Raw genomic sequence first — 19,803 nt, 5'->3', positions numbered from 1 at the left:
TATTAATATGAGCCCCATTTCAAATTAAAAACAATATTTTTTTAAAACACTACCCCAAATTAATATAAATTCCAGAGTTTTTAAGAAAACCTAAGATTAAAGACAAAACTTCTATTTTTCCAGCATTCTCAGGGAATCCTGAGCCAGTAGACATCTTGTTTAATTTTTCTTGCCTTTAATGTGGCAAACCTGTCAATTACAGAATTGTAGTTTAGCAAATCTGCTGTGTCTTACTCAACTGACAGGATTGCTATGTCAGATAACCTTTCTTATGCCAACAAAACCTTAGGTAGTTTTTAACTAATTTTAATTTACTAAAGCTGTTCTTGACAGTAGCAATACTTACGTGCAACATCAAAAAAAATCAACAAAATAATTTTGATACTAGGATGAGGCTATATTGGGCTACTGCAGAGGCCTCAGCCTCCTCTGCTTTAAGAGGCTACCAAGCTGATTGTTCTGCCTGCTGGTCACTGGAAGAGCCAAGGATTTAGAGAGTGACTCCTTGGAACCATTTTGTTTCTCACCTGTTTCTTGACACCATGGAAGGGCTGAGCTCAGGGGCAACCCAGTAAGCTAAGTGGGGTCCAAATCACAAACACCTATTTCTTAATGCATTGAACTTTGTAAAATAAAGTTACCAGCTAACTAAAACTTTAAAAAACTATCAAGAATCTATCTCAGGAAACAGGTGTCTGCAACATGCATCAAACACTGCTGATATTTTGTTCTGCTCAGGTGAAAAAGCTCATAGAAAAAGCCGAATGGTGGCCCTAAATGTCAGGCAGAGTGGCTCCTGGTCACAGAAGATGGTTCAAACTGTCAACCCCCAGGTTAGAGGGCCCATGGCCCCCTCCTAAAGTGCTCCTGAGAAATCGCTTTTGGGGTTGAGGCCTGTCTGTGGGGTGATCATGCACTCCAGCTGGCTAGATAGCTTCATCCTGCAAGCCTGTCCTATCAGAGAAGCAGGGGAGGTTCTTGGAGGAAGAAATGGAGGTGGTGCCTGGAACTGGTGGCGTCTCAGCCCAGCCACCAGACTGCTCTACAACCACCACCAGTCAATGCTGCATCCTTGGACCTACCACCCTCTGACCTCAGTGCCAGGGCACCTCAAACTCCCCTAGCCTCTGGCTGGCAGGGCTCCCTTGGCATGGGCTGTGTCCAGGGGGGCCTAGTCATTCTCTCGCTAGCTAGGGACAGAAGTTACACATAAACCAGTTTAAGTGATCAGAAACCGGATTAAACCTGTAACAGAACAGCAGTTCAGTTCACATAAACCAGTTCCAAAATGGCTAAAACTGGTTTGAGATAAACCTGTATCAGAGTATCAGACTTAAGTGATTTGGGTCAAACCAGTTTATGAAACTTCTGTCCCAGGTCCCTTCCTGGTTCAAGTTAAATCACAGTCCCACAGCATCCCAGCATGCTTTCCAGCCTTGGGATCATCTGTGCTGTCTGCTCCAGCAGAGAAGGGGGGGGGGAGGGGGGGAAGGGATTTCCCCCACCAAGCAAACCCTGGCTGAGGTCTGGGGGAAGAGGGTTAAACCCCTCTTCCTCAGAGTACAGAGCTGCCCTGCCCTGCTAAATTTACAGATGGCTGCGACAGTGGACTACAAATCCCAGAGGTACCTGGAAGCAGGAAGAGGAAGTGTTGAGCAACTCACAGCTTCCTTCTGCTGTGATTGTGGACTGCAAATCCCAGAGACCTCACGGGCAGCAGGATGAGGAAGCAAACAGCCCATGCTAGCTATGTGCCAGAGAGCTGCTCTAGCACCCCGGGCTTCTGGTCTGAGTCACTGCAGGTATATGGCTGCAAAAAGTAAATGTCTGTTCACTTTGTAGTCAGTTTAATCTCTGCAGCTTAAACTAACCTGCAAAGACTGAATCGATTCACCCATGGGCCTTTTGACTGTCTGCACTTACCCCCATGCCCAGAGCTACCAGAGGCATGTGAGGCTCATTCACCCTCACTTTCCTATACAGGTGGCAGAGAGACCCAGCACATCCCACCCAGCTGAACTAGGCTGGGTCCGGCAGCCTGGGCCTTCCCTTGTGAGCTGAGCTTGCCATGCCTGATCCCAGTGGGCAGAATGAGAGAGGTTGAAGTTTCTAGAGTAGAAGAGAATGGGGGTGGGAGATGGTTAGCTACTCCCCAAGACTGGGGCAAGTAAGACCCTCTGGGCAAAGAAGGGTCAGGTAGGCATGAAAGCAGCTCCTGAGGGAGGGCTGAGGTTGTGGAAGTAGTCTTGGTTCAGTCATCTTCACTGCTCAGTCGTCTTCACTGCCTCCGTATCTGTTCAGACAAATCCTTCTTCTGTTCACTCCCCACAAGGTATACTCCCACTTGAATGGGACTCAGAAGACTGACCAGAGCAAGACTTTGCTCCTGTGGGCCTCACAGCCAGCCAGATGTATACTGTATTCCTTATTAAAAGTCTGGGAAATCCACAAAAAAAAGGCTTAAGCCAGGTCTCCACTCGCTACAAAGCTGTGGTGTACCAGTGGCAGGAGCACAAGAATGTACCATCCGTGACAAATAGCTGTTCAAGCAAAAAACAATAGCATAAATATAGCTATCCCACTAAAACCACACTTTGGGTTTTATAGACTGTGGTAAAGGAGGAAAAGAGGGAAGCATAGGCTGGGATAGGCGATATTAGGAAACGCAGATTTTTGCCAGATTAAGCTGTTTCCACACTAGGATTGATTTAATTACTATAGTACGTGTGTGTGTGTAGATAGATAGTTAAATGTGAAAAATACTCCACTTCTAGCAATCACGTGGCCTTAGAGAATTTCAGTTAACACACACAGGAGATTTTGTAGAGAAATGCCTATATATTTTACAAGATCAGAATGTTTGAACACAAATACCTAAGGGATACTATCTGTTCCTCACATGATCCAGCATACCCCTCCCCAACCTACAACAACCATCTGCCTTGAATGTAGCTCTTTAAAACCAGAACTATAACCAACTCATTTGTCAACTACAGGATCAAATGCTAATCTTCCAATTTGTTATTCTGATTTTTGCATATATTTCTGTGGATTTTATGTAACAACACAATTCAAGCAAGGCAACAGTGGGCACAACAGCATCCAGGGCTGTTGGTGTATCACCTGGTCCCTTTGACTATTTCAGCACTTACATTTTTAATGAAGCATAAAACTAAGTAGTTTGGGAGAAGCGGGTTAGAGTTGGACTTCATCTCAACAGTTTCAAGCATATGTCTAGCTTCTGCTTGTTTGCAAGGACTTTCTAATACATGACCACTTTTATGAAACTGCTAGTCAGTTATAAGCTTAGACTCCTGAAGGAAAAGGTATGTTATATCTTGTACTGAAAGCACGGTCTTACCAGTGAGTCGATAAAATATTCCAATAACGAGTGCAGCATAAGAAACAATACAGAACAGGAATAAAGTATCGACAAAGGATATGCAAAAAGCCTAACCATTACATGTTTTTAAAGAAGTCCAAAAGGTATTATGAAAGATACTGTATGTATGTTTGAACCTGGAAAAAGCATTCACAACAGTAGGTTAAAGAAAGGTCCTGCAGTCACAAGACTTTTAACAAAGCAAGATACAATGTAAGTCAGTAACCTCAAGCATGAGGCAGCATGGCAAGGTCATTTTTGGACTAATGGGAGGATGAATACAGGAAAACATGAGGACACGATAAAAGTAAAAAGAAGCTCTAAATACTACTGTAATATAAGATAATTCAGGACAAGTCAAGAATATCTTCTCTCCACACTTCATTTAAATGAGGTCTATTAACATTAAGCTGTTTTCGTTTTAACCAATGCATTCTAAAAAGTACAGAAATAACAGAATATGCAACCAAAGTTCTTAGATAAAAAAGTCCCCTTTAACATCTCTACATCTGCCTCATTCACAAGAGTAAAACTTGAAAGTGTACTCAAAATACATTTTTAAACAAATGTATTTAAAATATTAACTAGATTTTAATAAACCAGATTCAACTTAACGTACCTTTTTAACAGTTACTGAAAGATTCTTATTTTGTACATACTTTTAAATATTTAATTATTACTGTATAAAAACTAAGTAGACTCAGAAGCTGTTTGCATTGTACTAAGAAAATTAAGTAAGACTAGGTAATGTACAACAGACAAATAAATAAAGGAGATTAAGATAAAAAATGGCAGTCCATTAACAATCTCTGTAAAACTAAGAAAAGGAATAGAGTTGACCCTTAACTAAATTTTCTTAAAATAAAATTGAAAAAGCAATAAGGATCTATAAGGATATAGCGTACGATACTGCTTTGATAAACAAAAACTTTCTGGAGACCAAAGCAGTAGAGCCACGGTACCTCCTCAGCACTCTATAGAGTACCAAAAAAAGGCTAGGCCCAGTACTGCTTAAGCTTCTCCCACACCAATACTCATTAGTTGAAACCTCAGTCTGCCCGGGGTCAATGCTATTAGCATAGATAAGTGAGCTGCTTCTGTACATTTGTTTGATGAAGTACCCTCATTTGGCTAACATAGCATTTTTTTCTACTGCTTCCTATTTCATGTAATTTGCTAATTTGTGATGACTCTCCTGATCTTTGGTGCAGATTACTGTCAAAAATGGAGACCCCCCCCCCCCCCCCCCCACGTATGAAGCCCTCTACAAATCCCCTCTCCTACTCAAATATGCAGAGCTAAATTCACCGATGAGTGCTCTGGCACAGCAGTGCCACCATACCTTACCTCTCTCCTGCTTCACTGGTGTGAATAGGAGAAATTTTTGACTGATGACCTGCTAGATTATTTGAGAGTTGCTTGTACTTATACATGTGTATTTACTATAATTGGGGCTAATGGAAGAAACCCAAGGATTAAAAAGTGACACTGTTTAATGGGAGAGAAATCATTCACCCATCTTCAAATCACAAGCGGTCCCTCTAAAAAACCTGACGTCCCATTTATTGTATATAGTAGATATTTTATGACATCCATGAAAGACATGGTTTTCCTCCATATGTGCATTAAAATACTATATCAGAAGCCTGCAACCTTTCAACCAGCCCTCAATCTCTAGGACTAGGGACTAAGGACATATAAACTGGTTTACGTGATCAGGAACTGGTTTAAACCTGTAAGAGAACAGAACTTCAGTGCACATAAACCAGTTTCAACATGGCCAAAACTGGTTTAAGATAAACTTGGTGAATGTAGTATCAGACTTAAATGAGTTAGGTCGAACCGGTTTATGAAACTTCTGCCTCAAACCCCCTCTCAGTTCAACTTAACTTACAGTCCTTCAACATCCCAAGATGCTGTGCAGCCCTGGGCTTTGCTTTCTGCTCCAATGAGCATGGCTGGCCCCACCCTCAGCCATCAACAAAGACTTTTCCATTCCCAGCAGCCAGAAGTGGAGTGCATTCCCCTGCCTCACCCCCTCTTCAGCTGGGAAATCGACCCAGCTCCCAGCTAGGGCTATGAAGTAAAGCCACTACTGCTGGCTTCCCCCTCCACTGGGCACAGGGCGGGCATTTTTCCACCCCCAGTCCCACCTCAGTTGGCCCACAGGCCGGGGCGGGGGCATGGCTGGGGAATCACCCAACACCCTGCTCAAGTGAGAGGGGTAAAGCCCCCACTGTGGGCTCCACCCCTGCCCCCACTGGGGCATCGTCAGGTGGGCCTGGAGCCCATGGGAGACCTGGTGCTCAGGCAGCAGAGGCCCCGATGCACTCCTTGAAAGGCCATCCTCTCCCAGTCAGAGTGTTCTCCCTCAGCCATGCCAGGACCCACTGGGCTGTGGGCCGCACTCACTGGGGAGGCCCCTGCTGCAGGACAGTCTGGGGGAGCAGAGCTGCAGGCAGTGATGTGAACCCCCTCCCTCCTCCTGTGTCAGTGGGGCTGCTGCCCTGCACCACAGCTTGGTGAGTGGAACAGGCCCAGAGCCACAGAGGCAGCACCGGGCAGGACTGACAGGCAGGAGATGCTGGCTCTGGCCATGCAGGACTCGCAGCAGGCGGGGCAAACATAGAAGATGCAGGGACGACTCACATGACACCCACAGGGAGCTTGGGGTGGAGGCAGCGGGGCCCAGCTGCTGGGTGGGGACAAGGAGCCAGGCTGCAGCTCTGTCTAGGAGGCACCAGGCAGCTGTGATGCTTTGACCACACAGGCCAGCTCCAGCAAAGTGGCGGCACCATGGGCCGTGCTTACTGTACTGCTCCTGGGATTGCAGCAGGGGTCTAGAACGGGGGTGGAAGTAGGAGGGAGAGGAGACTGCCATTTTTCCACCCCACTTCCTTCTCAGCTAGCCTGCTGGCTGGGGAGCAAATGTCACTGGGTGATCGGCTGGAATGCTGGCTGCAGGGAAGCCTGCAGTCCCCACCTGAGCCGGGAGCCAGGGCGATCACCTGGCCACACCCCTCCCTGGCCAGTGGGCCAACTGAGGAGGGAATGGGGGGGGAAAATGGCTCCCATTATGGGCTTCCCATCCCCTGTGCCAGGCACAGCCTGGCTGAGGGTCCAAAGCCAGGCCAAGGAGGGCTATTTTCCCTCCACTTTCTCCTCAGCTGGCCTGCCGGCTGAGCAGGGGATATGGCCTGGTGATCGCTCCAGCTTTCAGATCAGGTTGGGGAGTAAAGCCACCACTGCAGGCTTCCCCACAGCTGGGAGCCAGGCTGATCATCTGGCCATGATCCCTGTTCAGCTGGCAGGCCAACTAAGGAGGGAGTGAGGGGAAAAATGGCCCCACTGAGGTCTTCCCCATCCCTGTACCTGGCACAGCCCAGCTGGGGGTCCAGAGCTGGGGGGGAGGAGGGATTCCCCCCCACTCCCTCCTCAGCTGGCCCGCTGGCCAAGGAGTGGGTATGGCCAGGTGATTGGCCCAGCTCCTAGCTCCAGGTGTTGGGGAGAAGGAGAAATGTCCCACTGGGGGTTCCCTCTTCCCCCTACACCAGGTAGACCCCAGCTGGGGGTCCAGTGCCAGACAGAGGGGAGGGTTTCTCCCCACACCTCCTCCTCAGCCAGCCCAGACTCAGGAGGGGGCATGGCTGGGGTGACTGGCTCTTGGCACAGGCAGAGAGGGAGAAACCCCACTGGGGGCTTCCCTTCTTCCCCTTCCCCAGCACAGGGGAGACGTCAGCTGAGGATCGAGTGGGGGGGTTCCCCCCACAGCTCCTCCTCAGCTGACTGAAGGCTAAAGAAGGGGCATGTCTGGGGAAATCATGCATTTCTGGGCTCTCTGCACTGGCCGGCAGGCTGGGAGGAGGGTTACTGTGTCTCCTGGCTCCTATGTATGTTTACCTTCTTATCAGTTCAATGGAAGCAGCTTACAAAAACCCGCAAAGATTAAATCACTTCAGCCTCAGGCTTTTTGACTGTCTGTACTTAGCCTAGAAGAAATAATATAAGCAATCCTGATTAAACTTGCAAGGGCATATTCTTCAATGTTCTCTGTTTCTGCTATTTGCATTAACAGCAGTCACATTTTGCAACTTACTTCTACTGTTAAATTCTTATTTTACCTAGAAAAAGAGTCCTGATTCTATTTAACCAACCTGGTACCATGGACAAATTTGGGGGAAAAATTTGGTTTAACTTCACCCCTCCTCATGGCCCCCTGACTTCCTTCTTGCCACACCCTGCTCCCACACCTGCAGTGTGAAATGCACAAAACTTGTGGTTTAGAATCACTGTGTTAATTAGCAATGTGCATGATTAAAATCATTTAATAGAGATGTGTAGTGATCATAGCACAAAATTTTGCTCTCTGATAATGCGAAAATAACTTTTAAGCTCCTTTTTCGAAAGAAAATGCCATATAACTAATATTAAAAAACAAAACCAGAAAACCCAGTCTTTCTAGCAGCATAATGCAAGGATGAGAAAGGAACAAGGGGCCAAGATCGAACTGGCTTACGGACAGTGGAATCAGAAGAAAAGAATGCAGCTGTTGTGTGGGAAGGGAAGAATCTTTTCTCTCAACTTGATACTTTTTTTCTAACCAGCTGAAGAGAACTTGCACAAAAATAACAACTTGCAACCAGTATTTAAACTGTTTGTAAGCCATCTCACACAAACACTTAAAATGCTTTGCTTTTGCAATTGCATGTTTTCAGATTAAACTGCATTGAAAAAGTCAGCGATTACACACAGATATACTGCTTATCCATTTCCAAAATTGGCTTTCCCTTACAAAACAGTATTCAGAATGATAATTTAGCATTTGGTGCTGGGCTAATGAAAGTGTGTGCAGGCTAGTAAAACAGGCCAAAGCAAATCCTTGAATTTGAGTCCTGTTGTGTAATGAGGAAGTTTAATTAAGGCCACACATTACAGCTGTAAATGTTCTCTTATATAATAAGGTCTAAATGAAACTGAACCTAATCAAAGTTACAATTCCTTCATTAGCAAATTACAAACAAGAGCGCACAGCTGACACACCGGCTATGATTATCACAACTAATTGCCTCGTTGTTACAAACCAGCCTGAAACAGTGTTCAGATGTCCGTCTGCAATAGCAAATTAGGGCCACATCAGGCTATTTCTGCCATCACAAGGGGCTCTTGTACAGCGATCTGATTTACCCCTGTCGACTGGCAGCAAACGGCCCAATCAAAGCACTCTCTACAAAGGCAAGCTTTGAAGCCAGCACAGCCTAGAAACGCACTCCATATGCAGGCCGGCAGTCTGCACTTCATTAGGCCTGTTGTCACATTTTCCCTCTTCTTATTCTAATGATCCTATTTTAATACACATAGGAACCTCTCCTAATTGATGTCAAGTGAGTGACTTCTACATTCATCACCAGAGCACATCAAACAAATCTTGGCGCATAGGACCAGCATCAGTGTTTAAGACCAGAGGTGTGTCTCCAACTACAGGAAAGCAAAAAAAATGCAGCATACCTGTTTAATTGGGATTGCACGGCCGCTTCCAATGCTATCTGTTCTGCTCTCCAGGACTTTCTTCTCTTTGTCTGGGTCGCTCCCTTTCCGAGACTGCAGAGCAAAAGAAAAGTTCACACTCTTAAGCACAGTGTTTCACACAGATGGAATGCTCTTTTAAAAAAAATTATATAAAAAAAATACTAGTTTAAGGTACAGTAAGAGATCTCAAAAATCTAAGCATACACAACTGTCCCAACAACCAAAGTGTTTTTCTAAAATGTGCCTCACCCATTTGCATTAAAAAAAAATTTGGGATTTATTTTGAAGGACAGATATTTCAACTACTGAAGACAAGACAAAAACCACATTATATATAAAGCCCAAACAGTAGAACACATATCTGAAGCCCCCTGTAATAGCTAAAAAGAATAAAAAGATTTCTAGCTTCCTATGTAGAAAATCTAATATATAAATCTATATATTTAATTAATGTCTGGATGGATTTAAAAACGCTGTTAACTGTTCAGCTGGGCAATTTTATGATGCGCTCTTGCTGATATCAAGTTGCATATAATTTTTTTATTGCTTTTAGATGGTTAGAGATTACGAACTTTAAAGTGAAGCTAGTAACTGATGTGGGAAAAATCTAAGTTGTACAGGCAAAGTTTAAAAGCATGAAGAATAATCCATTAAAGAATAGGCAAAAAATGGTAATGTACAGGGAGAGATTTAAGAGTCTAAATTGCTTTATCACTATGTTCTATAAATATTAGTAGCACCAATTGAAAAACTGTTCCAGGGGCTAGGGTTTGCAGTGTTTACTTCATGGCCATACAAAATTAAACACTAATTTAAGAAGTATTCCATATGCCTGTCCTTTATGGTGTGAGAATGTGCAAGCACAATGATTTCCTGACAGATTTATTTTATTATGAGAGAAAGATCCAAGAGTCGTCCTCCTTAATAACTGTGCTGACAAGTGACAACTTCACTCCATTACTTTTCAATGGGAACATTACTCACGCAATATTGAAAATGGGGAAACATTTTCATGTGCTTTTCAAATCGGAGATGATATATGAAATGAATACACTTGTGGTGTCCAGTGTCACAAAAGAAAGCTAAAAGCCAGAGCAGTGAGAGAAAATGATTCTAATTTTCAATATATTTAAAAAGATACATCAGAAAAGACAATGAAAATTGGGGGCAATTTTGAATCACGTGAATACTGGTACCCATTTTTCATGTAGTATTAGGTAAAAGGACTAAAAGAAGCAAATTACTTAAACTTGCCCTGAGGTATGTGTGTGGTGGCAGGGATGAGGAAGGAAGAGGACACAAATTGTAAGCAACACATTTACCCAGCAGGAAATGATACTTTTCCTAGCTCTGCTGTGGGTACGTTCCTATCACTAGTTACTATGGTTCAAGGCTGTGGAATGACATGCCAGGGAATTAAACAAAGAACAACAACAAAAAAGCAAAACAAGTGGGAGGGATGAGACCTAGTGGCCAGGACAGCTATTGTTCTTCTTTCTTCAAAACAGATTTCTAAAACTGAAAGTGCCGCTTCCCAATAATAACACAAAAGACAATGCTTCAGTACATGGAGGAGTTAAAGTGACAGATTCAGGGAATGGAATGAAGGTAGTCCCTTCTTTCTTCAAAAAAAAGAGGCTGTTGCCATAAATACTTTTAAATTTGATTAGTTAAAAAACCCCCTCAGTTTTTCTTTATGAACAGTAATGTGCAGCCTAAAGAATAAATAAAAAACAGCTGCTGTTCCCTTCTATTTTCATAAAAGCTGTTTCAGTAAGAATGTAATTAATTGAATAAGAGGGGAAACAGTGAAATGCCTACACAAAAGTGCTGCCAAATATACATAGAATATAAACACAGGATTTTTTGCTAAACCACTTTGGTTATAAAAACACTAGAAACTGCATATAAATACAGATGCAAAACTTGCAAATGTACTTTTCAAACAGTGCTCCCCTAACAGTGAGCTCTCTCATATACTGCCATATTTGAAAACAGAATTTGACAGTGCAAATTCTATGACATTAATTGCAAATTGTTTGTCCTTTTCACACAATTCCTTTATTAAGGCTACATTTTTTTTTAAAGAGGGAGCACAAAAATTCCCCAAACACCCAGACGCACCTCACACACTGACGTTCTCTTTGGTCCATTACTCCTTCAGATAAGCCAGAGTGGACAGAAGTGCAGCATAACCCTAATTTCAGCCTACTAAAACATTAGTCATTTATACAGGATACACATTTTTGGAGAAGGATTTATTTTATAATTTGCGTGTACATCATCTTCTGCAATGCAGATAATGCTAAATGAGGAAGGCAGAGCTTTACTTAAAACACAAATAGACAATAATGCAACAGGATCTAGGTAGAAAAACAGTCAAGTACATTTGCCTATAACTACAAACACTGACAGAAAAGTATTAATTTTAAATTTAAGTCATTATCCCTTAAAACTGTACAATGATTCACTGATATACGATAGTTAAGTGCATAGAAGAAGTGAGATCCTACAGCCTTGTAATCAAAAATAGTTAAAACAGAATTAAGCATTCACTCTCTGCACATCCTAAAGCCTAACAGGAAGTCTATGAATAGGTGACTGTCACCCACCAATACTATATAGGTTACATCTAGTGACAGTGTGCCCCCAAAGGATAAGTCAAATAATTTAACAGCTCCGGTATAGGAAGTTGATGCACAATAAAGGTATGAAAACCAGTTACTGCATCTATTACACATCATCTCTTAAAAAAAAAAAATCAAAAAAATCACAGATCTGTCCTCACTCCAAAAATATAAATAGGTATGAAGTTACATAATCCATTTGCTGTTTAAAGCATTTACTACAGCATTTATTTTTTTCAAACACCAACTGAAAGCTTCATGTAAACAAGGCAAAGAGAAAAAGTCTAAGACAGCATTCTTATAACGTTTACAGGATTATCTGAATTTAGTAGCACATCCCAGCCCAAGATTAGAAGACATCTGGCACCCTTTTATTCAATATTATTTCAGATTGCTATCTAGCTGACCTTACTTCCAGTTCATCTATACTTGTACACAGTACTATTGTACAATACACTAGGATACAATATTATATAGTAGACAACCATCGATCCTCTGGATTATGGTGTATGAATAAGAGGTCTAGTCAGGTGTCTGATGAATCTGCTTGTATGGAGTCCTTCGACCATCACACCAAGATCTTCAACATGTATGCCTAGCCAAGAGTATGGAGGAGTGGAGGCTGCTCAAGACCTACCATTTGCCCTTTAGACTACTAAGACAGAGTTCAAAGTCCAGACCAAGTCTAGACGTTCAGTGCCTCAATGGTTGTAGCTTCTGCCAGAGAGCAACAGATAAGAACTGCTGCTGACTGCCTTACGCATCAGTGAGGGTGCACTTCTGTCAGGGTGATGTCCCTTAGTCTTTCTCCAACCAAGGAGTACCCACAAGACAGTGGGAGGTAGGGTTTTGAGGTGCCTATACTCATGTTACTCTAGAGGTTGCAACATTGTGGTGTTTTATAGGAGCTACACCACCACAACTAGCCCTATCATGTTGCCACCAGGCCCTTCAGTCAGATGCAGTTTACAGTCATACCCAAGATCAACAATATTATATAGTACCTCATTAAATGATCTTCTACATATTAAAGACCAAATCAGTATCTGAAAAACTCTTTAAAATAGTTAAAATAGACCTTCATGTAAATTATTATACTGCTGTGACTGTTTATACTTAGGTCTTCCTAAGTAACTGTTTCTACAATATTATACAATACTGGTACAATGTCATAACAATGCTAAGAACTATTCAATACCACTATTATAGCGGTTCATACCAAGTTATTATTTTATTCAACACACTAATTTTAAAATTATATTTTTCATTTTGTAAGTTTTTTAAACCCTTCCTTCAACAAGGTTAATAATTTTGTTCTTTTGGGATAGTATTTTACATCTTACTTGCCAACTAAGATTGATTTTAGATTTTTAGTAAACTGAATACAGAGCTGATTTTTCTTTTATATAATGCTCTTTTTAAGACAGGCCAGAGTAATATTTAATATTTTTTTCTATGCATGTCTTATTCCAATTTGAGAATATGACTGGTTTTCCAAATTATAGCTATATATATAACCAACTGTTAAGAGTATTTTACAAATATTTAGAACAAGAGAAGGCTGGCAAGCTTTACCGAATAGGTCTGTAACCATTCTCAATTGTGACGGTTTCCAAATTTATTACCCTGCATTCAGTTTCTAAGATGACACTGACATCTAGTGGAGTTAATAATTCACAAGACCTCCCAAACTGAAGTCAAAACCCAAACCTAGCAAACTTTCTGGTACCATTAATTTCCTGCCACACTCTCTCCCTGCTTAAATTTAGAAAAAATCATTATTTTAACTGCTTGCATAATGCTTTAGGACCTATCTACACTGAAACTTTTAACAAAGTTTGTCACAGGTTGTTGACACAAGTGGTACTAAAAATAGTTGGACCCACATTTTCCATGGTTAATACTCAGTAACTTTAGCAGGCACCAATTAGCATTTTGTACTTGCTAAAGGCCTAGCAATTCCATGTCCTGCTAGTGTAGTTCTGTATATACTCTTCATACTCTTCCTCATTGGGGCAGCACCAGGTATTTCAACAACACTAAAGATATAAGGTAGATGTGAATGTATGAACCTGGTTGGCACATGGCTATGAGGAAGAAAATGGGTTGTTAGATCAAAATCAACTCTGCAATGGTAAGCGTCTCAGCAGCATTCAGAGCTGGTTACACAGTTGCACACCTGTATTGCAGAAAGCAAGGCAGGGTAACACCTTAAAGACTAACTGATTCAGAGAGGCATAAGCTTTCTGAAGATGACAACATCTGATGAAGTCAGGTATTGCCTATGAAAACTTACACCTCCCTGAACCAGTTTGTCTTTTCAGTGCTACCCTGCCCTGCCTTCTACCTCAATCCAGACTAATACAGCTAGCTACCTTGATCTACTTGCATTATTGATATGGGTCATCATAATGGAATACTTAAAAGTCTTAAAAGTAACGTTAACAAAGACTTTCCAGATAACTTGAGTAGGAACATAGAAACTACTATACTAGATCAAATCTGTGTTCTAGCTAATCTAGTACCTTGTCTCTTACATCAGTCGAAACAAGATGCTTCACCTCTGGATCTCTCAACTTTAAAGGCAGCAAAAAAGCAAACTGAATTGCATAAACAGGCCAGTAAAGAATACATTAGTTTTCTTGTACAATATGTAATTTTCTTACAAGAAAAAAACTGCTGCTCTATACACTGATTACTTAAACTTACACAACCGAAATAACTAGTTTGTTTTTGGATCACAAGGACTACCTGCTCATTTTTCGCACTGATAACAAGTGAAAAGGAGATGAAACTGAAGAATTCAGGAAAATATAGGTAGGTCTGGGTATCTGACTCGCACACCTGTGGAACTAAACCTGACAGGTTTAATTCACTGGGGCTTCAATGTTTCTCTAGTAAGTTATATTTCATGACAGGAAGATCCCTGGACCTGCTAAGAAAACTTCATTATGGGTATCATTCTTAAGTCCTCAAAAGAAAAAAACCCTTAGCAATCACAAACTTCTGCCTAAAAAAATTGAATGTTCTCGGTACCTCTGTTTAAGACTAGACCAGTTTGACTTAGCAGGAAGGAAGTTTAATTTATATGTATGGACTGCAACTAAGAGCAATATTCTCTACCCTGGCTCACTCACCGTGAAGAGGTTGGATCGGCGTTTGGACTGTTTACGAACGGGCGTTGGAGTGTTGGTAGTGGGAGGAACATCAATCCGTAGCTCCTTCTGGCTGGTACTTGGAGTTGATGGGACAGAGGAGGAATAATCGCTTAAACTCCCTCCTCCATTACTGGTCTGTAATGATTAAAGTTAGTTTTAACAGTGATACACTGCTTTCAAGAAACCTACATTTCACAGCCTGATCTATTTAAGCCCAAAATGTTAAACAGATGTCCTAGGCATATGAAAAAAGTGATGCCTACCCTAAAAGTCCTCATTAGCATTGTTATATAGTGGCTGAGAATTCGCTGACACTTCCAAGTTTTTTTTTGGTTTGTTTGGTTTTTTGGGTTTTTTTTGGTAAAGAAACAACTATTCACATCACAGAAAAACTAGGCATATCTGCTGCTTTAACAAGCAGTTAAAACTTTTATTTAATTCATTATAGTATAAAGTAAAATGAAAAGCAATACATTTTCATTAAATAGATATAGAAGCTTAGTTTTCTTGTCTGGAACATTTAGAGCCAAATTCAATCCCAATATGCAGAAGTGGGTCTTTAGGTCAGTGGATTTATATCACCAATTAATTTCACCCTTAAAGACTTCAGTCCACACTTAGAGCTATTAAAAAAAAACAGTTTTAAAAAAAGGAGACTAACTCAGTGTTATCAAGTTACTACTATATAAGGAACTGATTTACACCTCTGCTGAAGCCAGGGAATAGTACTGTTATATTAAAACCCAGACTTAAGGGATCCACTGATATTACACTGTCAGAAAGCCGCAAATAACCTCAAACTACATCAAAGTCTCATATAAGGAATGAAGCACAAAGTCAACTCTCCAAAGCCATACATGCTGTGAAATGACCCAATCACTAAAGAACATCTTGTCCAGCTAGGGAAGGATAGCAAGTTGTTTCAAAAGTAGAATATGTCCTAGTAAGCAACAGCAAAGTATCTTGCTGGTTATTAACAGGTGCAGAGAATCCAGATTGGAAACATTCAAAAAAAATAATAGAAATGGAATCCCAAGCTGCACTTTTCAGGGACAACAGGATAAGATCTCTTATTGAAAGAAAAAAAAAAAATCAAGAGAAATTAAGAAGGCAGAGGGCAGGAAACAGATAAATATTTGAGTGGCTAGAAAGCCAGTAACTGAGACGACATCACTGAACGTAAAGGCATGAAATCAGATCACCTCCATTTAGTGCTTTCTCTTCCATACTGCTTCATAATTCACAGGACATTCTCTCAGGAGTTCTAAACCTTGGCAAAGAGGATACTCTGGTTTTAACAGGACTTGGTAAAAGAGGAGCAATGTGATATGCTTGGAAAGACCTCTACAGAAAATTCAGTTGCAGCAAATTAAGCTCTGAAGGTCTGTGTAAAGGGGAGTATATTACCTTGGGGAATTGCCTTTTTCCTGAAAGGAATCAAGCAACAGGACAGAGAAGGATATTCTCACTATGTGACACTCCACATTGCCTTCTTAAAATAAGGCTTCTCTAATGTTTTACAAAATAGACCAAACCCTTTAAGGAGAAAGCAGCCACCTTTGTCTTGATGCCTGCTTTGGCATGCAATTCCTATGTTGATGACTCACTGTAGAGACCACCCAGCCGTGGAGTTCAGCAAGTTGTGGTAAAAAGAAGCTAGCTAGTATAAGGAACTATCAAGTAGATGGGTGGACATCATATGTGCTCCTTGGAAGGCAGATTAAGACCAGAACCATGAACACCCTGCAAAAACCCAGGTATCTAGCCACGCTGACTCCAAGTGAAACACCACCACCCTGAAAAAGGATGCTCATCCACAGGACAACATTCCCTGAGTTACACTTCTCTTATCCTGTTAAAACTTTTCATGTTTTGGGGTTCTTCTCCTGGTTTTGCCCTCTTCAAAATTACCTCCTATGCTGATCCAGAATAAAGAAAGAGCATGAGGGCTGAGATACAGACACTGTTTCCAAAGGATGCTAAATGGAAGTAGTCTGATTCATATCTATATATTCAGGGATGAGATGTCAGTTCTTTGCTTCCCAGTATGTAGCAAGATGTTTCTCACTTCATTTCTTTTTGATAGGAAGAGAAGCAATAAAACAGTTATGAAATAACCTTTCAATACTTTTTAGACTAAACAATATCACAGGTGGTAAAATTGATTTACTGGGTCTTCACCGTAAGTTAAAAAATAAGATTGCTCAGGTGTACATAATTAGTTATTTCCTACCCTCAAGCATCTAAGGTTTATGCTAATACAAGAAGTCATGGCCCCTAAAGTGCTTACAGTATAGAAAAACAAATGCACACAAAAATGAGAGGGTCAAAGTGTTGGCCCCATATTCAGTTTGCTATTTCCACCTCCCCATTTGGATATATTAGTTATGCTCATCTGGTCCACTAACCGGTCCATTATCAGATGGAAATTTACTGAAAGCAGAATGATAGACAAAGATTATCAGATAGTATTATGAAATAGAAAGAATTACTTAAAAAATCAAATCAATTCAAAGAGCATTTTATATAAATTATCTGCTTTGAAAGAAGTGAGGATGACTGTAAAGAAAGGTGTATTAACATTACATCAGTACTGGATACGATGAGGACAAGATAGGAAGCACATATTTCACCAACACAGCTCTGAATGAAGCAGAACTTTGAATAAAAACACTGAGTGTGAAACTGAGAGCCACTGGCTAGATTCAAAGAAGTGACTAGGTCAGAACATATGGCAAAGATGGTTTTGGCAGCTATGTTTTGTAGAGACTGGACTGTGGAGCAGAGAAAAAGGAGGCGGGAACTGTTAGAATGAAGAGAATTTCTACCTACAGAAAGAGAAAAAACAGGGTTCACCAGTGTTGGAAAGGAAGCAACTGCAGGTACTGGACAAGGTAGATGTATATGAGGCAAAAAGGATGAATAAACGACACTACATTTTGTCTAGTTACTGGAAGGATGGTGGCAGTATGAACCAAAAATACAAATATGAGGGCTAAAATGAAGTTAGGAGGTCAGTTCTGTTTGTATTCAATTTAAGTTTAGTATCTCTCAAACCATCTTGTAGAGTATAATGCTAGACAAGTCACTCTATGGATACCTATAGCAAAACAGATGCTTAAGCAATAGCCAGAGAACTAAATGGAAAGGCCAAAGATGATCATATGACCAAAACTGAGAATCAGCAATATGTCAAGAATGATCAAACATTCCCACAGTAAAGATCAGGTCAAAAGGGGACAGAGTACAGGTGTCAAAAAAGGCCAAACCTTTCTACCTCCAATGGAAACCAAGTGGATAGAATTCAAGATAGGGCTGGAAGACAAGCCCAAAGAAATGATTGTAAAACAACATGTCATAAGCTGAAGGAAGAAAGAAATATGATAGGAGACACAAATGCAATTGAGGAGTGGCTTTAAGATTAGAACAGACCAGGGTATTCTTATGCTTTCATAGTAAAAAGCCAGAAGAGAAAGAGGAATTGGGGAGTGGAGGGAAGCAAAAATAGCAGTGATGGAAAAGGGAAATCAGATAGGAGGATCAGAATAAGAAGAACGGTAAGACTGGAAATGGACAATGTGAAGGTCGTCAAATTTTCTAACAAAATGGTCAGACTGCCGAAGAAAGGATTAATTGTGACAGATTTGGGTATATGAAAAAGGTGGAAAAGTCTTACAGAGAAGGAAGGGAGGAAAGGAGGGACATCTTTAAAGGAAGGAATCAAAGGTTAAAAATGATAACAAGGGATGAGCTACAGTTAGATGGAAATAAAGGCAGTTGTGTTCCCTTTTTGCAACAAAAGAAATATTGTTACTTAAAAACTTGCAATTTTTGTTCTCTAAAGAGGTATTTTATAGTTTTATAGTTAGGTCTCACTTTCAGCTTCAGTGGGAGCAAGAAATCCTATTGATCTAAAATCTTAAACCTCTGAGTACCCCTATGAAACATCTTAAACTCACCTCAATCATATGTATTAATATTTCTCCCTAAATATTCAAGTTATGTCACTTCAAGCGAGCAACAGTGGTCCCAAAACCAGGAAATTTACAAGCATATGCATCAAAATATAAATAAAGCTATCCATTTAAATAAAGGAGGCAGAGAGGAATAATCCTTGTGGACGCACCTCAACAGAGAACAAGGACAAGAACATCTTTTCAGCATCTAATCTCATTGGATTTCTACTGTTAAAAGCAAAGATATCAAAGAATATCTAAAATAGCTTATTGGTCAAAAAAGAGGGACCCATTTTAATAAAGGACACAGGACACGGAACTAAGTCTAGAAGGCTGAGAACTTCAGGCCACAATAAGAAAAACCTTGGTAAACATGCAAGGTAGTCAGTGTGGCTGCTATATGAACCTCTGGGGTACTGAAGCTGATAAATAAAGCTGAATGGTATGAGGCTCGACATGACTTTCAAGTTGAAGTCTTCCCAGACAGTAGCAATGAAAAATACAATCAGACAAGTACTATGAATATATGCTTGGAAACACCTGAACCTAATGCATTGTCAACTTAAACAAAAAACGTTGTGGGCTTCATAAGGCCATAAGGTTACTTCAAATAAAATTACCTGAATGTTTTCATATCAAAATGCAGAACAGTAACTTGCTGGGATTAGCCTGCAAGTGTGAAAAAAATATTGGCAAAGAGAAAAGGTTCATTAGAGCCAGCTGAAGCCACCAGGACCTGAAGAAAACTGCGACAATGGCTGTTCTTCAGAACTGAACACAAGGTTTGTCCATCAATGAAGCCTTAAGCTCTTTTATGCCATTAAATCAATTCAGTGCATGTGAAAAACAGAATTTCTCATAATAAACCTAAGTCAACAAGAGCACTTCTTAATCAGCTTGGGTTATACTGCATTGGCAATACTGCATTGGGTTATACTGCATTGGCAATACTGTAGGTGTGTCCACTTCTGAATAAACTCAAAAAATGTTTGCTTTTTTTCCCCAAAAGGGTCCAGTTTACTTGTTCATAATAGCAAAAGCTGTTTAAGCTACTCAGGCAAGTGGAGAGTATTTTTTTATACTGGGTCCATTACACACCAAAAGACTAATCTTTTCAAGTTTTAATAAAGTAGGGTTTTTTTTTGGGGGGGGGT

At 40.9% G+C, this 19,803-nt stretch overlaps 1 protein-coding gene across 1 annotated transcript in view; it reads right to left on the bottom strand.

Annotated features, from left to right (window-relative positions):
* Window positions 1-19,803, bottom strand: part of AGAP1 (ArfGAP with GTPase domain, ankyrin repeat and PH domain 1) — a gene marked incomplete at its 5' end in the record, with an annotated part of 301,279 nt that overhangs the window by 272,776 nt on the left and 8,700 nt on the right. Inside the window, 2 exons of the mRNA XM_025214080.1 lie at window positions 8,888-8,980; window positions 14,673-14,828. Of these exons, the coding sequence (XP_025069865.1) occupies window positions 8,888-8,980; window positions 14,673-14,828 (249 nt within the window). The remainder of the gene's footprint in view (window positions 1-8,887; window positions 8,981-14,672; window positions 14,829-19,803) is intronic.

This window comes from Alligator sinensis, unplaced genomic scaffold (assembly GCF_000455745.1).
Source record: "Alligator sinensis unplaced genomic scaffold, ASM45574v1 scaffold205_2, whole genome shotgun sequence".
Lineage (NCBI taxonomy): Eukaryota > Metazoa > Chordata > Crocodylia > Alligatoridae > Alligator > Alligator sinensis.
Note: the sequence above shows the minus strand (reverse complement) of the source record. Positions and strands in the feature narration are given on the sequence as shown.